At 36.0% G+C, this 19,879-nt stretch overlaps 1 protein-coding gene across 2 annotated transcripts in view; it reads right to left on the bottom strand.

Moving 5' to 3' along the window:
- Nucleotides 1–19,256, bottom strand: part of hdac6 (histone deacetylase 6) — a 51,345-nt gene extending 32,089 nt beyond the window's left edge. Inside the window, exons 1-13 of one of the 2 annotated variants that reach the window (XM_009303752.3) lie at nucleotides 19,221–19,256; nucleotides 15,092–15,187; nucleotides 14,752–14,844; nucleotides 11,056–11,141; nucleotides 10,694–10,778; nucleotides 10,568–10,608; nucleotides 10,340–10,436; nucleotides 7,953–8,050; nucleotides 7,737–7,841; nucleotides 5,616–5,684; nucleotides 5,391–5,517; nucleotides 3,161–3,226; nucleotides 3,020–3,079 (exon numbers count right to left, since the gene is read on the bottom strand). In XM_009303752.3, coding sequence (XP_009302027.1) covers nucleotides 3,020–3,079; nucleotides 3,161–3,226; nucleotides 5,391–5,517; nucleotides 5,616–5,684; nucleotides 7,737–7,841; nucleotides 7,953–8,050; nucleotides 10,340–10,436; nucleotides 10,568–10,608; nucleotides 10,694–10,778; nucleotides 11,056–11,141; nucleotides 14,752–14,844; nucleotides 15,092–15,154 — 990 coding nt within the window. In that variant the 5' untranslated portion in view covers nucleotides 15,155–15,187; nucleotides 19,221–19,256. Of the gene's footprint in view, nucleotides 1–3,019; nucleotides 3,080–3,160; nucleotides 3,227–5,390; nucleotides 5,518–5,615; nucleotides 5,685–7,736; nucleotides 7,842–7,952; nucleotides 8,051–10,339; nucleotides 10,437–10,567; nucleotides 10,609–10,693; nucleotides 10,779–11,055; nucleotides 11,142–14,751; nucleotides 14,845–15,091; nucleotides 15,188–18,906 lie in introns of both variants that reach the window. The other variant, XM_009303751.4, reaches the window with a different exon arrangement.
- Nucleotides 19,257–19,879: the final 623 nt, after the last annotated feature.

The raw sequence follows: 19,879 nt of genomic DNA on the forward strand, positions 1-19,879 counted from the left end.
TGCAGCAATATACAGAGACATCCTGAATGAAAACCTGCTTCAGAGTGCTCTTGACCTCAGACTATGGAGACAGTTCATCTTTCAGCATGACAATGACCCAAAGCACACCACCAAAATATCAATGGAGTGGCTTCACAACAACTCGATGAATGTCCTGGAGTGGCCCAGCCAGAGCCCAGACCTAAATCTTATTGAACATCTATGGAGAGATCTGAAAATGGCTGTACGCCGTGGCTTTCCATCCAACCTGACAGAGCTTGAGCGGTACTGCAAAGAGGAATGAGCAAAAATTCCCAAAGACAGGTATGCCAAGTTAGTGGCATCACATTCAAAAAGACTTGAGGCTGTAATTGCTGCCAAAAGTGCATCAACAAAGTATTGAGCAAAGGCTGTGAATACTGATGTACATGTGATTTTTCAGTTTTTTTTATAAATTTGCCACAATTTCAAAAACTCGTTTTCACATTGTCATTATGGGGTATTGTGTGTAGAATTTTGAGAAAATAAATGAATTTAATCCATTTTGGAATAAGGCTGTAACATAAAAAAAGGGTGGAAAAAATGAAGCGGAATGAATACTTTCCGAATGCACTGAATATAGAAGATGCTCAACTGATAGATAAGTATATACGTATACTAATGTTTGTATACGTATATGGTTTCATATCTTAACAATGTATTCTGTCTAATACCTAGAGTATATGTATTGAAGGTCATTTGAGACTTTTATGGAAAGAATTATATTCAGACACGTTCTCACCCTGGAAGTAATTAGTTGCTTCTTTTACCTTTTCCTTTTGATTTTTATGCAATTTTTCTTTTTTATAATTTAACTAACTCTTTCTATGTAAAGTTAGTACTCCTGGCAATAATGTACGTCAATTGTATGTCATTTAAAATCACATACTGAGGTCCAAATGTAACATGGAATTAGTGATGCACTGATCCGATACTTGGATGGGATATCGGCTCGATACCGCATATTTTTTTGCTGGATCGGGTATTGGCTAGCTGAGACCGATCCAAATCCAATCCAGCATGTGCGCTATATTCTGTGGATTTTATAAGCCAACAAATGCCATGAAGATAGCCTATTATAAGGAATGTTGTCATGTAGGCCTACTATATCCCAAATGTTGTGAAGCTATTCCATAGTTTAATGTGAAGTACAAATATTTAAGTAGTTAAATTCATGTTTAGTTCAGCACTTCCCTCCGCTGTGCCTGTCAATCACTCTCTATTCGTTCACCATTTAAAATGTGCATCACGTTCGTTTATTCCAACATGAAGAAAACTTTCTCCTAGATTATTTGTTCCCATTATTTTAAATAATCAGTGGAGAAATGCATTTAGTTTTGCATTAAATGGGTTAATTTTGACCTGCAACAGAGAGTTCATTGCTGTTTCTAAATCATGTGAGTGTTAGATGATTACATTCGCAACACTGGAGTAGAGAAGGTTATTATCTGCTCTTAACACACATAGTAGGCCAGTGGTGTCCAAACTTGGTCCTGGAGGACCGGTGTCCTGGAGAGTTTAGCTCCACCCTAATAAAACACACCTGAACCAGCTAATTAATCTCTTAGTAGATATACTAGAAACTTCCTGCAGGTGTTTAGAAGCAAGTTGGAGCTAAACTCAGCAGGACACCGGCCCTCCAGGACAGAGTTTGGCAACCCGGGCTCATTGTGGAAACGTAGCCCCGCGGACGTTTCTGGAGACCGCGAAATACCTCCCCGGGAGGTACACATTCGAGCAGTTTTTGTTTTCGCGAATCCATGAGAGGCCGTTGTGCGTGCTTTTTCGCATCTCGAACGCCTCTCAGGAGCGTGCGCCGTTTGCGCCCGCGCTATTCTCGCGTGAAAAGCCGCCGAAGGCCGCTGTAGAGCGACCGTCTGTCTGACTGACTGACTAAATGACTGAACGATTGACTGGGCGGGCGGCCAATCGGCCGACCCAGTCGCCCTCCTCCTCCTCCTCCTTTCCTAAACCCAAGCGATGATTTGCAAAAGCCATCCAGAAAAAAAAACAAAAGTCCTTGTCCGATTTTGACCACGTTTTCGGATCTCGCCGCGTTCTCGCCCCATCGCGAACTCGTTCACTTTTATTATGTGGTTTCTGTTTTTTATTTTACCTGATTTCTGGAACCACTCTTCCCCGGACTTGATCCCAGTCATCGCCGTGGCCGGCTCCTCCTTCGACGTAACACTGCGAGCTAAGCGGACAAACTGGTTTCGGACGGAAAGCCCTCCACACGGAGGTGAGCCATCAGCCGGCGAGCACGAAGAAGAGAAGCGGCGTCCCACCGCCCCATAGCGTTTGCACAAAAAAACCAAAACGCGGCCATACGTACCTCTGGCCACGTAAATCGCGGTCTCCAGAAACGTCTGCGGGGCTACGTTTCCAGAATAAGCTTGGGTTGGAGTTTGGACATGCCTGCAGTCGGCCACAGCCATCTCACTCGCTTAATAAGTAAAACTGGCCTCAGACAGTTTAGTTTAGTCTGCATCAAACCTCCGGGAGAATATCAGGCTTTGCTGAAAGGCTCTCTATTTTACCAGCGATGAGTGTCAATAGTGGTAGCCTATTACAGATTTTAAAGAAAAATAATAATATTAAAAAGAAAACATAAGCTGGACCACAACAGATCCCATCAATGCAGTAAGGAATGCTCAAATAATGTAGCCTAGTTTACAGCAAGCATCACGTTTTTAGTTAGATTCTGTCATCTGTCATATACAGTAGGCCTGTAGTTCTGTTATTTTTACTAAATAAGATATATTACTTGAGTTTATGATTAGCGAACTATAGAAACTGTATTATGTTTAGAAATAACAAAGGGCACAATATCGGATCAGATCTGTATCGGTTGATACTCATAATTTTAGTATAAGAATTGAATCGATTCCCAAAAAAATAGTATCGGTGCATCCCTACTTGAAATGTTGTATGATTGTGCTCAAATGAGTATGAACAATATACATAAAACAAATATTAAGAAAAGATCAGAGTAAGCTACCTTTGGGTCACCGATCACAGCGTCAAATCCAGCGGCCACTAACACCAGTTGAGGCTGAAACTGCAGGAAATACACACCAATGATCAGCGACCAATGAAAATAAAAGATTAAATAAGTGACTATCCTCATGAGTGCTTTTACCTCGTATGCCACAGGCAGGAGAAGCTGCTGGAAAGCTGTGATGTAATCTCCACTTTCCATCCCCACCTGTAGGTTAAATTAGGCATCAGGTTACATTCAGCACAATCCTAAACACTAGCATTTCATGTTGTTTTGATCTACTGTCCACTTTAATGTCAGATAAATTCCACATGAACCAGAAGCGATGTCCTTTTTTTTTGTATTGTGACGCAGTTTCTAGAGAAATGGAATATGAGAAAACAGTGGGTGTGGCTTAATTTTTGTACTGCGAGCTGATTGGATGCTGTAAAGTAGGCATTTCATTCAGAAAGATCAGGAAAAGGATTTTGGGCAGAGTTATTACAACCTTACAGACAAAACAGACAGTTGGAGGGGCGTGGTTAAGTATGTTAGCCCCGCCCAATACCTCAGACAGACCTAATCTGAGAATTGAACTGAAAACAAACAGGAAGAGCATTTTTAATTATAATTTTAGATTACTTTTTTCTTTCTTAATGCCATGCACAGATTAATTGTTCACTACAAAACTTATGAAGAATTAACAAGAATTAATGCACATTTTTACTTAATCTCAAGTGCCTGCAGATAATTGTGCCTAATGGAGATCATTTTAAACTAATCCTGTGCAACGAAGATGAAAACTAAAGGCAATAAAGTGGCTAACGCACAGCCGTCGCAACAGCGGCCTGCAACATCTAACGCAACCTAGGATGAACGTGATATGGCCGCAGGGAGGTCAATGAATTGAGTTTGATACAGCTTCAAGTGACATTCAGACTCTTAAAACTAAAATAATTTCATCACTACGCTGGGATCGTGGCAGAAATATTTCGCTCCGAACTACGGTCCATGCCTAAATATGGTATCGAACATTTTTTGACTAACAAAATCCACTAATATTTCATGCTTTGAACTAGGACTGCATGATATTGGAAAAATCTGACATTGTGAAATTTCATTTTTCTGCAATAAACATTCTGATATATTTACAGAATTTCACTACATGACTTAAAAACTGCTATTTGGAAAGAATTTTGTTTATTAGATTGACTGGCATATATCTGAAGGCAGGTTTGCACAAAATGTAATACACAAACTACAAGCATAGATAAATACAATAGAGCAAAGATGTACAATACAATACAATAGAGCAAAGTGTAATAAACAGTGTTTTATGGTTTTCCGGCCAGTCAAATAGTGTTTAAGTACAGGATATGAATATTCAAATGTAAAATAGCATTACAAAATATAATTAATTCAATAAAATTATTCTTTATCAAAGTTACAAATGGTAGCATCTCTTGTGCCTGAATTTTTTGAACTCTGACAAGCCTCAAAAACATGTGCAATTGATAAACCTTCACTCCATTATGGTTAAGAGGACTTAAAATTCATGATAAAAAGTCTCGGTTGTACCATCACTGCAATATCTTAAAAAAACATAGTCTCTTAAGTTTTGATAATATTATTAAATATACCAATACTTGTTTTGTTTTTAAAATTATTTAAAATTTTTCTGCTCCATCGTTAAAAAATTTGTAAATTCCAAATCAGAGAAAACATCACGAGTGACACGTTCTATGGTAAGAGGGGAATGTTTTGTCCCTAAACGAAAGACCTCTTTTGGTCAATCCTTCTTTATTTATAAATATTCAAATCTATGGACTTCCCTCCCAACAGAAATAATCACATGTACAAGTTATAAGATGTTTTCACGCCTGACTAGGAGGTGGTTTTTGTCAAATCAAATTTGTACACACTGAGTGAGATGCTTTTGAGTTGTCAGTGTTTTAGTTTATATGCGATTATGCTTTAATTTTTTAAACTAACTTTTTAATTAATTGGATTTTATTGTTTTAATTTTAACCTGTCCAGGGACTGCAGGTGGAAATTAGCAATCCTGCTACAACCTGGCACAACGCATCTTTCCTCTTTGAGGTTAATGTAATCTTTGTGCATTGTCCCTGTTAAATAAATTAATTAATTAATAAATAAATAAATAAAAATAAAACTCATGTGTTCTGAGCGGTTTCTCCTGGTCAACTATATTCATAACTCAGCACTGCATATCATGCGATGTGACTATTGCGGATGTGGACATTGCAATATCAATGCTGAAACGATATATTTTGCAGTCCTACATTGAACAAACCCCCAGGCCCCCACCCTGACTTTCAGTGCCTGCAATAGACCTTTTAAATTCCTAAAATTCATCCCCTGCTGAGCATACCTTGTTCCAGGGCAGGTTGATATTATAGCCTTGTCCTGCTCCTGAGCCAACCGAACTGCTGTCAGACTCCTTTAGATGGGGCCAGAATGAGCCGTCTTCATATCTGTGCACTGAGAAATACAGCACACTGCCAAAACAAGAACACGGCAGATGAGACCATTTTAAAATACCAAATATTAATACAGAATATTTGTAATCTTAAATGTTGGTGACTGATAAATATACCTGGGATCCTCTTCAAAAATATACTGGATTCCCTGTCCGTGATGCACATCCCAGTCCACAATTAAAACTCTGCAGTGGGAAACAACAAATTCTCAAACCACAAACTGTATTTAAGACCAGTGTTGGGGGTAAGGCATTACAAGTAAAGCGAGTTACATTATATTACTTTTCTAGATAACGAGTAAAGTAAAAAAAAAAAACATTCATTTATTCGTTAATTTTCCTTCGGCTTAGTCTCTTATTTATCAGGGGTCACCACAGCGAAATGAACCACCAACTATTCCAGCATATGTTTTACACAGCGGATGCCCTTTTAGGCGCAACGCAGTACTGGGAAACACCCATACACTCTCTCTCACACACACACTCTCTCACACACACACACACACACACACACACACACACACACACTCATACACTACGGCCAATTTTGTTTACCCAATTCAATTATAGCACATGTGTTTGGACTGTGGGGGAAACTGGAGCATTAACTGATAACTAGCATGCAAACTCCACACAGAAATGGCAACTGGCCCATCCGGGACTTAAACCAGCAAACTTTTGCTGTTAACCCACCGTGCTAACCACTGAGCCACCATGCCACCACTTTTTGTAACAAATTGTGTAACGATATTTGTTACTTTTTTTTTTTTAAAGTAATGCGAGTTATTTTTTACTTTAATTAATCAACTCTTTAAAAATTAATTGCAAAATTAAAGTTAACAGTCACATTGAATCACGCAGAGAGAATGCATTCATTACATTGAACTGACGGGAAAAAAAAGGAAAAGGGGATTGATTGTCTTAATGGACAGTGATTTCACTCATAAGAAAAAAAGTACAAAAGTAGCAGACACATAGCTTTAAACTTTCATTAATCTGTAGATATGACATGTGGAGCTCTGTGGTCAAAAAGTTCTAAGAAGATAACATTTTACTTCATTATTTTTATGCTTATTTTTAAAGGTGCGTCCTTATTTGCAGAGCTCCTCTATATTAAAATAGAAGAAAAAAACCTGCAAGTTCTGAAAGAGATCAAGCCTAAGCAAAGATAAAGAAAAGCAACGCAAAAGTAATTTAAAAGTAATGTAAAGCATAACTTACAATAAAAAGTGAGTACTTTTTTGGGGGAGAAACCTAATATTGTATTACATTACTTTCAAAAGTCACTTTCCCCAACACTGATGTATTTGCAACCCATTCGGTTTGAGTATTGTTACGTATTTGCAGAATATTTGATTGAATTATTGTTAAACCTAAACTGGAATTTGGTTCATTTGTTTCCTCTGGGTTGCCTAATATTTTCCACCAGCTATGCAACCTTATATCAAGGTATTATGCATATCAAAGTATTATGATATTCCTCTCTATATGCGCCAGACACTTTCCTACATAATAACAACAACAAAACTAAATAAAAATACTAAATTACCAAAAACTAAATTACTTTTTTTACTCAAACTGAAAAATTTGATAGACAAAACAAATATCATATATATATATATATATATATATATATATATATATATATATATATATATATATATATATATATATATATATATATATATATACACACATATATATATATATACATATATATATATATATATATATATATATACACATACATACATACATACATACATATATATATATATATATATATATATATATATATATATATATATATATATATATATATATATATATATAAATATACATATATATATATATATATATATATATATATATATATATATATACACACACACACATGCACAATGTTTCATTTTTTTTAATGATGTAGAAAAATAAGAGAATAATAGAAGGCAAAATAAATGTTTTGCTAATGCTTTAAAATAAGTATTTTCTCTATATTATTTGGAGAAAAAGGTGGGCCTTGCAGTGAAAAAGGTTTAGAACCCCTCTGCTAAATAAATATTAATGAAATAAAAAATCACTTTACAAGTCACTACATATGAAAAACGATTTTGACTCTTACTATCGACAAAGATATATTATATGCTCGCTCACAGTAAGACCAGCAAAATGTAGCTATTCATAATATCTTTCATGTGTATCTAAGCATATCATGGTAAAGAAAGAAAGCAGACTCACCGTTGAACCCTGTGTCGTTTCTGAGCATATCGTGCTGCTATGGCCAGATTATTAAACATACAGAAGCCGTTCATCTTATCTGCCTGAGCATGGTGACCTGGAGGCCTGTGTGTTTACAAAAGACAATATCAACTCCATGTAAATAAAAATAAAAATAAAAAAATAATAATAAAAAAGATATATCTGATTTGTTGAGAAGAAGAGATGCAGTGACACCTGTTGATGGAGAAGCCATTACGCAGCTGTGATGTCATCACCTTATCCACCAGCTGGAGAACTGATCCCACTGACAGACAGGCGGAGCTGAAAAACCCCTGGTGTGGAATTGAATTTGTTTCATTTAAAATGGTCATCATGTTACTTAAAAGCAGGATGCAAATTACACCTTGACGAATGGGGGGGTGTCAACATATTTGCTAATGTTCATTTGCGTAACACATGCTTAATTAATTAAATTATTGTATTTGTTTAAATTACATCTAAATTATTAATAAAACATCTTTCATTTTTTAAGTGTTTTAAGGGATATTTAGTGCATTCTGATTTACAGTAATGTCTGATTAGCTATTTCACAGGTTACTTTGGGTTAAACTATGAAAACTATGAGCCCTATCATACACACGGCGCAATGCAGCGCAAGGCTATTGTTGTCAGCTGAACGCCTCGCTTAAACATTTCTTTATACACACAGGATGTACAGCAATTCACAAATGTCTTTACAAATGAAAAATAATTACAGGAATAAAATATTACAAAAATTAGTATTTTCTAGCCTACATAAATATAAAATCCACTCCTTCATGCCTTCTTCATCTCAGGAGGCTTTTTCAGTTTACTCATGACTGTTTGCTTCTGAATAATGTTATCATTATTAGCAGTATTATTTATTATCTGCATATTTATTTTGCTCTATTAAAAACAAGCTTAGATAAACCTGTCAGGTTTTAGACTATATGGGGCACAGCATGTGTGTTTGGACATAACTCAGTTGTTTGACCACACTTCGTTATTATTGTTCATTTATTCGTTTGCTGGAAATGAGAACTGAATTTAGAAATAGTTTTGAAACAAATCTTTGCACTTAAAAAACAAAATTAATTATGTAGGCTAATGGATGTCTGTGCACACAACACGTTTCCTTATCCACAAAAGAGAGTGAAAGTGAAAGTAAACAATGAGTAGGCTCATCTCTCATTCTCTTGCTGCAGATGCTCTGTTTAACTGTTTTCTCTTTAGTAAAGCGTTCAGTTATTCCACTTACTAAGTTCAACATGTAAATAGCATATGCGATTATGGCGCGACGCAACTGACTCTTAAAAGGACTGGGAGATAAGACTCTGATTGGTTTATTCTCAAAACACACCTATAACTCATTAAGAGAATAAGCTCAACCCTGTTAGACCATGCGCCACGGCACAGAGCAGATTTTTAAAATAGTAAAAGTGGATTCAGACACGCCCTTAATGCTTTTGCGCCCTGCGCTTTCGACTTTGCGCCTGGATCATCAAAATAGAGCCCTATGTGTCTAATTTGACTTTACTTTTAAGCTAAATCTATACAAAACAGCTATTTTACTAGAAAAAATGTCTTTTTAACACTTACAATGTCCATCTGTGGTGTACATGCCAGTTTCAGGCCATCAAATTAATATTTTTCTCGCACAGATGGATTTCTCGCATAGACTGATTATGCATTCACAATGGTATGAACCGTTATAGGGGTGGTAAAATGTATATTTAAATATATTATTTATATTATTTACATTATTATTTAAGATATAAATCAGAGAAAACTATTTCTCACTATTAAAGAGCTGATGTCCTTTGGGAGTTAATTACGGGGGTCAGCCCCCCCCCACCACCCAAACCCCCCTGTAATTTGCACTTTGCTTGAAACCATATATGTACTACCCTTTGGCAGGATGGATTATTTTTATCCTATTATGTAAACATGTTAAAATGTCACTGTTGTCAAAACAAGGGGCCAATATAGCAGTTACTGATTCATGTTTAGGAGCATTTCTCAAGCTCTATATTAACTTTATGGTGACTTAACTAGGAATGTCTGGTTCTGATTTAGAACAGAGTTACTGACTATATGTTCAAGTCAAAATTATCAGAGCTCCTGTGAATTTCTTTTTTTAAACATTTCCCAAATGATGTTTAACAGAGCAGGGAATTTATCGCAGTATTTCCGATCATTTTTTTTCTTCCGGCAGAAAGTCTTATTGGTTTTATTTCGGCTTGAATTAAAGCAGTTTTAAAAAATCTTTAAAGCCATTTTAAGGTCAATATTAATAGCCCCTTTAAGCTATATATTTTTTTGATTGTCTACAAAACAAACCATCGTTATACAATGATTTGCGTGATTACCCTAACTTGCGTAATTAACTTAGTTAAGCCTTCAAATGTCACTTTAAGCTGAATACTAGTATCTTGAAAAATATCTAGTCAAATTTTATGCGCTGTCATCATGACAAAGACAAATGAAATCAGTTATTAGAAATGAGTTATTAAAACTATTATGTTTAGAAAGAATTCAAATTCAACAGGAGGGCTAATAATTCTGACTTCAACTAAAATTGAAGACTGAAGAGGACTTACAGGATGCAGGTAAACCGAGTCATATTTCTCAGCAAGAGTCTTCAGTTCTTCCTCTGTCATGTTCTGTGTGGATTTCATCAGTTCTACATACTCTTTCCTGTCATACCAAACACACACACACACGCACACGCACACATACACACCCATGCGACATGAGATAATCCTAAAACAATTCCTACACAATAATCAGTGTCAGTCTTATAATCTTAAACCATGACACAAACTTACGTGTGCACGAGTAGCAGCTCATCTTCTGTCACAGCTCTAGCCTAAAATGCATTAACAAACTATTCAATGCAAGAGGAATACAGGTAATATACGTTCAAAATAACATCAATAGATGTGTATTTCTACCTCCACTTGTACACAGCGTCCCAGCAGACCCTCAGTCTCCAGCATCTCCATTACCGTGCTCACTCTCGCTGGACACTCTGGATGACTGTTAAAACAAAACGACAAAATCAGCCATTATAATAACTTCTATAAACCATAACTAAGAGAACTTCTATGAATGTAGGCAGCTTTCATTGATGCAATCACAAAAATAGTTATTGTTCTTAAAACTTATGCTCATTTAAGGTAAATACAGCATTAGTGCATAGGACCAAAGGACATTTCTGAATGCATCTTATAAGATAAGATGTGTTCATTTTATCAAGAGGTTTTTCAGTTTTATGCACATTATTGTCATGGGTATAATTATCCTAAGGCCTTACCTGGCATCCCAGAGGCAGTGAAAGCGAGTGAAGGCGTCTACATATACAAGACCTGTTCCTGTCGCTTTGCTCTTTCCTTGAACATCCTAGAAAAACAATCCCAAAATATTTATCAACCATTCTGAAAGAACTCTACCTCTGAGCATGTGATTACACGCAGATAAAAAATATATATACTGCATGCTCATAACTGAAGTAAACAAATAATTTTATATATATATTAGTTCATGAAATAATTTTTTTTTTTACTTCAGTTAAATATTCATTTTTAAAGTCTTGGAGATAGATATATACTGTACACATACACTCACCGGCCACTATGTTAGGTACACCTGTCCAACTGCTTGTTAAAGCAATTTTCTAATCAGCCAATCACATGGCAGCAACTCAATGCATTTAGGCATGTAGACATGGTCAGGATGATTTGCTGCAGTTCAAACCGAGCATCAGAATGGTGAAGTTACTTTGACTGTGGCATGGTTGTTGGTGCCAGACGAGCATGTCTGATTTCAGAAACTGCTGATCTACTGGGATTTTCACGCACAACCATCTCTAGGGTTTACAGAGAATGGTCCGAAAAAGAGGAAATATCCAGTGAGCGGCAATTCTGTGGGTGCAAATGCCTTGTTAATGCCAGAGGAGAATGGCCAGACTGGTTCAAGCTGATAGAAAGGCAGCTAGCTCTCTGCAACTCTCACATGGTCGCCCACTGAAGCTAAGCAGGGCTGCGCCCGGTCTGCACCTGGATGGGAGACCACATGGGAAAACTAGGTTGCTGCCGGAAGTGGTGTTAGTGAGGCCAGCAGGGGGTGCCCAACCTGCGGTCTGTGTGGGTCCTAATGCCCCAGTATAGTGACGGGGATGCTATACTGCTCAGTGAGCGCTGTCTTTCGGATGAGACGTTAAACCAAGGTCCCGACTCTCTGTGGTCGTTAAAAATCCCAGGATGTCCTTCGAAAAGAGTAGGGGTTTACCCCGGCATCCTGGCCAAATCTGCCCACTGGCCTTTGTCCATCATGGCCTCCTAACCCTCCCCATATTCAATTGGCTGCATCACTGTCTTCTCTCCACCAATCAGCTGGTGTGTGGTGTGCGGTCTGGTGCAAAATGGCTGCCGTCGCGTCATCCAGGTGGATGCTGCACACTGGTGGTAGATTAGACTGGTGGTGGATTCCCCCCACTGTGTAAAGCGCTTTGAGTGCCCAGAGAAGCGCTATAGAAATGTAAGGAATTATTAATTATTATTATTATTATTAAAGGCAACTGTAACTCAAATAAGCACTCGTTACAACTAAAGAATGCAGAAGAGCATCTCTGAACACCTTGAGGCGGATGGGCTAAAGCAGCAAAAGACCACACCCGGTGCCACTCCTGTCAGCTAAGAACAGAATACTGAGGCTACAATTTGCACAGGTTCACAAATTAAACAATCGAAGATTGTAAAAATGTTGCCTGGTTTGATGAGTCTCGATTTCTGCTGTGACATTCAGATGGTAGGGTCAGAATTTGGCTTCAATAACATGAAAGCATGGATCCATCCTGCCTTGTATCAACGATTCAGGCTGGTGGTGGTGGTGTAATGGTGTGGGAATATTTTCTTTGCACATTTTGGGCTCATTAGTACCAACTGAGCATGGTGTCAACACCACAGCCAACCTGAGTATTGTTGCTGACCATGTCCATCCCTTTATGACCACAACGTACCCATCTTCTGATTGCTACTTCCAGAAGGATAATGCGCCATGTCATAAAGTGTGAATCATCTCAGGCTGGTTTTTTGAACATGACAATGAGTTCACTGTACTCAAATGGCCTCCACAGTCACCAGATCTCAATCCAATAGAGCACCTTTTCAATGTGGTGGAACGGGAGTTTCGCATTATAGATGTGCAGCCGACAAAATCCGCAGCAACTGCGTGATGCTATCAAGTCAATATGAAAAAAAATGTCCGAAGAATATTTCCAGTACATTGTTGAATCTATGTCATGAAGGATTAAGGCAGTTCTGAAGACAAAACGGGGTCCAACTTGGTACTAGTAAAGTGTACCTAATAATGTGGCCGGTGAGTGTATATAAAGTTTGATAGAGCGCTTGGACCCAGAAGTTGTGTAGGACTTAGCAAGCAGATTGGCATTGTTGGGAAAATCCAAATGTTCTTGCTATTCTACAAGCTATTTGTGATTTTGTGTAGATCTGATTGAATAATCAAAATGAAATTGCAAACACAACTGAGCAAAGCTGCGATTGTCATGCACATCTTGTTAATGAAATATGGTTGTGTGATCAGTATAAATCTCATCCAACGGCCAGAGGGGGCTCTCACATGGAAATGCCAAGCACACACAAAGAAGAAACCTAGGAAATCCCCATAGTGTTGTCAAGAGATTTTCATAACCATATGAAGATGGAAATATGTGTATTATTTGCTATTGGAGGGAGAAAGTGTAATGGCTACTATGGATTCCATGAGGAGATGTTATGTACTGTCATCATGGCAAAGACAAAAGAAATCATTCATTCATTCATTTTCTTGTCGGCTTAGTCCCTTTATTAATCCGGGGTCGCCACAGCAGAATGAACCGCCAATTTATCCAGCAAGTTTTTACGCAGATGCCCTTCCAGCCACAACCCATCTCTGGAAAACATCCACACACACATTCACACACACACTCATACACTACGGACAATTTAGCCTACCCAATTCACCTGTACCGCATGTCTTTGGACTGTGGGGGAAACCGGAGCACCCGGTGGAAACCCACGGGAACGCAGGGAGAACATGCAAACTCCACACAGAAACGCCAACTGATCCGAGGCTCGAACCAGCGACCTTCTTGCTGTGAGACGACAGCACTACCTACTACGCCACTGTTTCGCCCAAAAGAAATCAGCTATTAGAAATGAGTTATTAAAACTATTATGTTCAGGAAAGTGTTGAGAAAAACTTCTTTCTGTTAAACAGAAATAGGCAGGGTTCAACGCTAAGGATTTTTTTTACTGGCCCGATTGGGCCAGCGGTACAGATTTTTACTTGCCCTGCCAATATTTTCACTGGCCCCACCAAAAAAAAAGTTAAGTTAATAGCTATTTCTTAGCCACATGTTTTAATATTGTGTCAAAAATGTGTTTGAATCTAGAATTTTTATATTTTTAAACTGTTAAAACATGTATAATGAGCATATCTTCGCATTGTACCCACGTAAATGTTTGCTAACAAGACATTCTTTTAGCCTCATAAATTCATTTCGCTGTACTGGTTTTTACCAGGTTACAAAAAAACAACAAGCTCACAACATCCAATCAGATAGAAGGAACCAAAAAGCAACATGGTGTTTACAACATCACTGAGAAGGCAGCATTTAAAGGCTTAAAAGCACAAACTGTTTCTCGATTCTAAGACTGTATTCAAATGCAAATGACAAATAGTTGCAGAACTTTTGTGACAAGGCACTACGAATCGGGCCAGTAACTATTCTGTCTACTGTCCAGAGCGCCTCGCACGCTGGCCCCGGGCCACCAGGCAGTCCTTATTGTTGAGCCCTGATAGGAGAAAAAAACTCTACAGGGGGCTAATAATTCAGAAGGGCTAATAATTATGACTCCAACTTTGATATTTCAGACAGATTTCATTAGAAACTAGTAACTATGATGAAGTGTTTACCAGATTTTAATGAAGTGTGTGATGAAGTGTTTACCAGATTTTGCAGTTCATTGCTCATCTCCTCTTCAGCTTTGCTCCGATCCATTCTGCCTTTTCTCCTGGCCTCTTGTAGATTCTTCTTATTGTTCTGTTTTAAAGATTACTCACTATTAAAACGAAAATCTAGCTCAAAATAGAAAGCACTAGCTCCCACACCTGACATTTAAAAGTCTGCACAACAAGCTGAGACGCTGCAGAGATCAAGTGGGCAAACTTCGAGAAAACCTGTGGATTATTAACTAGACACCGATAAAAACAGCAAATCAGAAACATGTCATGATGAAATGGTTAATAATAGAATTTTTTAGGGTGCTGGATTGTAAACATTCCCTCACTTTTGTTTCTGGCGTTCCTCTCGGAGGTCCTGAAGAACCTTTGGTATCTGGAACCGCATCCATCAGGGGAAGATTTTACAGATACACAACAGAGAGCTTGAAAAAGAGAGGATGTTAGAAACACGTACTCAGAAAAAAACTTCATTCATTCTTTAGTCCCTTTATTCATCAGGGGCCGCCAAAGCGGAATAAACCGCCAACTATTCCATAATATGTTTTATGCAGCGGATGCCCTTTTAGCTGCAACCCAGTACAGGGAAACATCCATACACTCTCACATTCAGACACATACACTACGGCCAATTTAGTTTATTAAATTCACCTATAGCGCATATCTTTGAAATGTGAGGGAAATCGAAGCACCCAGAGGAAACCCATGCCAACATGGGGCATGAACCAGCAAACTTCTTGCCGTGAGCCATCGTGTCATGAAAAAAAAAAATAACCAATCAAAAGTCACAGTAAGGGAAAGGTTATACAGAATGATAAATAGTTTATTTAAAAAGTAAATTAGAAAATTATTGATTATGAAAATTCTAATTATTAAAATGATCAGAGATGTTAGTAATTTTAATTTGTAAGCAAAATTACAAATAAAAACAACTAAATTACCTATGTTAGTTTCTGTTAATCATACATGTATATTAAGGAATTTCCTTTTTGTTTTATCCTAAAATTAATTTACATATAATTTAAATAAAAACATAAATAATAATAATGTAAAATTGTAAAAACATTTTCAAAAGTATCCATCTGTTCAATATTTGCTCTTCTATCTACATAGGTTAGGTTATCACAGATGATCCGCTAAGTTTTATTGAATAGAAAGAAAAATAAATTATATTTATGACATAAATTTTCTGTGTAAAGTTTATTCCTCCTGGAGCTCAAATATTTGAGCTTTGGCATTAACATCGCAAAGGTTGTGGGTTACTTATATAATTGTTTTTGGGGGTTTTTTTATGTAAATTCAGTGTAAAGCTAAGTCACAATGAATAAAAGTGTTTGCCAGATGCATAAATGTTGTGTCTTTTTTATGAAACACTTTTTGTTCTATGATTAGCTACATAAAACCTCTAGAAATAGGTTCTCAGAAAAAAAGAATAAATAAACTAACTAACAAATAAAAAATTAGGTGAAAGATTACATGGAACGGTTAATACTTTATAAATAGTTTTAAAATCATTTTAAAAGATAATTGATTTTTATTCAAATTATAATTATTGAAATGTTCACAGATGCAATTAATTATAATTTTGTATGCAAAATAATATAAAAATACTAATAACTCGTCTATGAATGTTTCTGTTAATGACACATGCATTTTAAGGGATTTCATTTTTGTTTGATTCTAAAATGAATGCACAAAAAATCGAAACAAAACTAAATAATAATAATAATAAAAACATTTTTGAATAAGTATCCATCTGTTTAATAACTGCTCTTTTATTTACATACACTCAAAACATATTTTTGCTGCTTGTTCAATATGGCGACACAGTGGCTCAGTGGTTAGCACTGTCGACTCACAGCAAGAAGGTCGCTGATTCGAGTCCTGACTATGTCAGTTGGAATTTCTGTGTGGAGTTTGCATGTTCTCCTTGTGTTGGCGTGGGTTTCCTCCAGGTGCTCGGTTTTCCCCACAGTCCAAAGACATGCGGTATAGGTGAATTGGATAAAATAAATTGGCTGATGTATATGTGTGTGTATGAGTGTTTCCCAGTACTGGGTTGCAACTGGAAGGGCATCCGCTGTGTAAAATATACAATGTATAAGTTGGCGGTTCATTGCGTTGCGGTTACCCCTGATGAATAAAGGGAATAAGCCAAAGGAAAATTAATGAATGCTTGTTCAAAGTACTTATTTAATACGAGTTGAACCAACATAATTCTTACGTTTTTTTAGGGATAACTTAATTGTTTTATGCTCAATCCACTTAAATAAGAAAAAACAATTACAATGACTAAACCAATTTGTGTTGGGATAACATCAAGGAATTGTGTGGAACTCAACATCAGTGCATGTTGGGCTCTCAAAGATGATCTGCTTAGTTTTGACTTTTTAAGACCATTTTAAGACCATTATTAAAGGAATTTTAGACTTAAACATGGATAAATATTTTTTTAAAACCTTAAAAAAACATTAAAAACCAATGTTAATTTAAGGAAGATGATTAAACCATCTAAAAATGTAAATAGAGGTAAAAAATAAACCTTTATTGAAATGTATTGTTAGTGATTGGATGGATGTTCCTACAGACATAGGAAAAATAGGACCTGTTTAAAATTATTCAAGACCTACAACACAATAATTCAGTATATTTAAGACTTTTTAAGACCTAAAATTTGGTTTCTGAAATTTAGGACATTTTAGGACCTCGCGGACAGCATGACTATTGAATTGACAGAAAAATTAAATATTTGTCACATAAATTTTATCCATAAAGTTTATTCCTCATGCAGCTCAAATAGTAGTGCATTTGGGTTAGCATCGCAAAGGTTTTGGGTTCAAATCCCAGGGAAAAACAAAGCAAAACAACAGTCTCTAACAAAAAGAAGAAACGAAAAGTGTAAATTTAGTGTAAATCCGAATTACTTTAGATAAAAGTGTTTTCCAGATGCATAAATGTTGTGTCTTTTTTATGAAACAGTTTTTTGTTCTGTGATTAGCTACATAAAAATACTAGAAACAGGTAGACAGAAAAATAATAAATAAACAAAATAAACAAACAAACAAATAAATAAATAAATAAAAGTCTCAATTAGGTGATTGGTTACATGGAACAGTTAATAGTTTAATAATAGTTTTAAAAATGATATTGAAAGATTATTGATTTTTATTAAAATTCTAAAAGATTAAGTTAACCAAACTGATTTGTGTTAGGGTAACATGAAGGAATTGTGCGAAACCCTGAAATTTTTACAGTGTATGTTGGCCTAAAAAGGTTTCTACGGGTTTCATCAAGTCAAATTTCAGACATTTAAGACCTTTTAAAGACCATTATGAAAGAAATTTTAGACAAACATAAGCCTAAACATTAAGATTTTAGTAATGGCCAAGTCAAAAACTAAATATTATTGTAAGGAAGACATTTAAACTATATTAATAAGTAAATAGAGTTCATAAAGAAATGTTTCTTAAAACTTTTATTGAACTAAATTGTTAATGATTGGATGGGTGTTAGCCCGATTGGGTAGCTTTACATGAAATTAAAACCTGTTTAAAATGATTAAAGAACTACATCACAACATTACAATGAATTTAAGACTTTTTTTAAGGCCAAGAATTTAGTTTTTGAAATTTAGGACATTTTAGGACCTCACGGACACCCTGATTATTGAATTGACAGAAAAATTTTATATTTGTGACATAAAATTTGGATAAAGTTTAGACTCAAATAGCAGAGTATTTGGGCTAGCATCACAAAGGTCTTGGAAACAAATCCCAGAAAAAAAACAAAAAAACAAAGCAAAACAAGTCACTTACAAAAAGAAGAAATAAAAGTGTAAATTTAGTGTAAATCCAAACCACTTTGGATAAATTTGTTTGCCAGATGCATAAATGTTGTGTCTGTTTTATGAAACACTTATAATAATAATAATAAATAATAATAATAATAAAATACAATTATTACTAATAAATACATTAAAATGATTTTAAAAAATACAAATCTTCCTTTTCCACAAATCAAATATTTAGACCATATCATCTGCAAATGTAATGAAATATCAAAATGGAGGATTGTATGTTGATCAGAAAATTAATGTTAAAAAGTGACAGATGTCACAAGAGTGTAAATAACAGGTTTTACTTACTGTTTTCAAAATTATACGACGTAAATGAGAGGATAAGAAAGATCTGTAGTCAGATATATATATATATTTTTTTTTTAAGTACACCGTGAAATTCAGATTTTATGAAAAAACAACAATATTCCAGTCATTTGAGTCTCAAGCTTTCTGCCCTTTTTAAGTATCCTAGCCTGTTGTTCCTCTTTGAACTGCACATGAAAGTGAAAAACGAACGTTATAAAGCGGGCACCAGACAGCAAATACGTTCAATATTCACTAAAACTGATCATAAAAATTGCTATTCAATAATTGCTAGTAAATGCTAACGGCTAACTCACGCCCAACTGTGTTCAGCGCCTCAGATGTCGCTCAGTGTTGATTCTAGCTAGGATTAATCAATTCCTCCAGCAGGGAGCGCGCGGTGGCCCAAAACACTCAATCCTCCATAGAGCACCAGCCAAAGTTCATCATTCTACACTTTGATTAAGGGGCGGATTTAACCAATAAGCGACTTATTTTTAATGCAGCTAATAGCATGGCTTTGAAAATATCACATTTATGTAAATAAATGGGCTAAAGCTAAGCCAAATTGTGAACATTTTATAAAAGAAATTAAACTACAGTGCCACTACACTGTGTAACAATACGCTGTACAAAACAAAACAGTCAATTTTATCAAATGAAATGAGAGCAGTTAACTCAAAATATACTGGAAGTTTATTCTACTGAGACTTTTAAACTGTGTTGAAAGCAATAAGATATTTAAATACCTCATTACTTCAACTTAAATGGAGTAAGTTCACAATACTTAGTATTGTATTCCCCACAATGATTAGTAGCAATTGGTTTCCTCAAACTGTTTAAGTTGCCTTAACTTAGTGAGTTTTACAGTACTCAGTTGGTTTGAGTTCTCTTCATTTATTGAGTTTTACTGTGCTCAAATTGCTTCATTTACTCAAATAAATTAAGTTCACAGTACTCATTAGGATTAGTTTTT

The sequence above is a fragment of the Danio rerio genome, chromosome 8 (assembly GCF_049306965.1).
Source record: "Danio rerio strain Tuebingen ecotype United States chromosome 8, GRCz12tu, whole genome shotgun sequence".
Taxonomy (NCBI): Eukaryota; Metazoa; Chordata; class Actinopteri; order Cypriniformes; family Danionidae; genus Danio; species Danio rerio.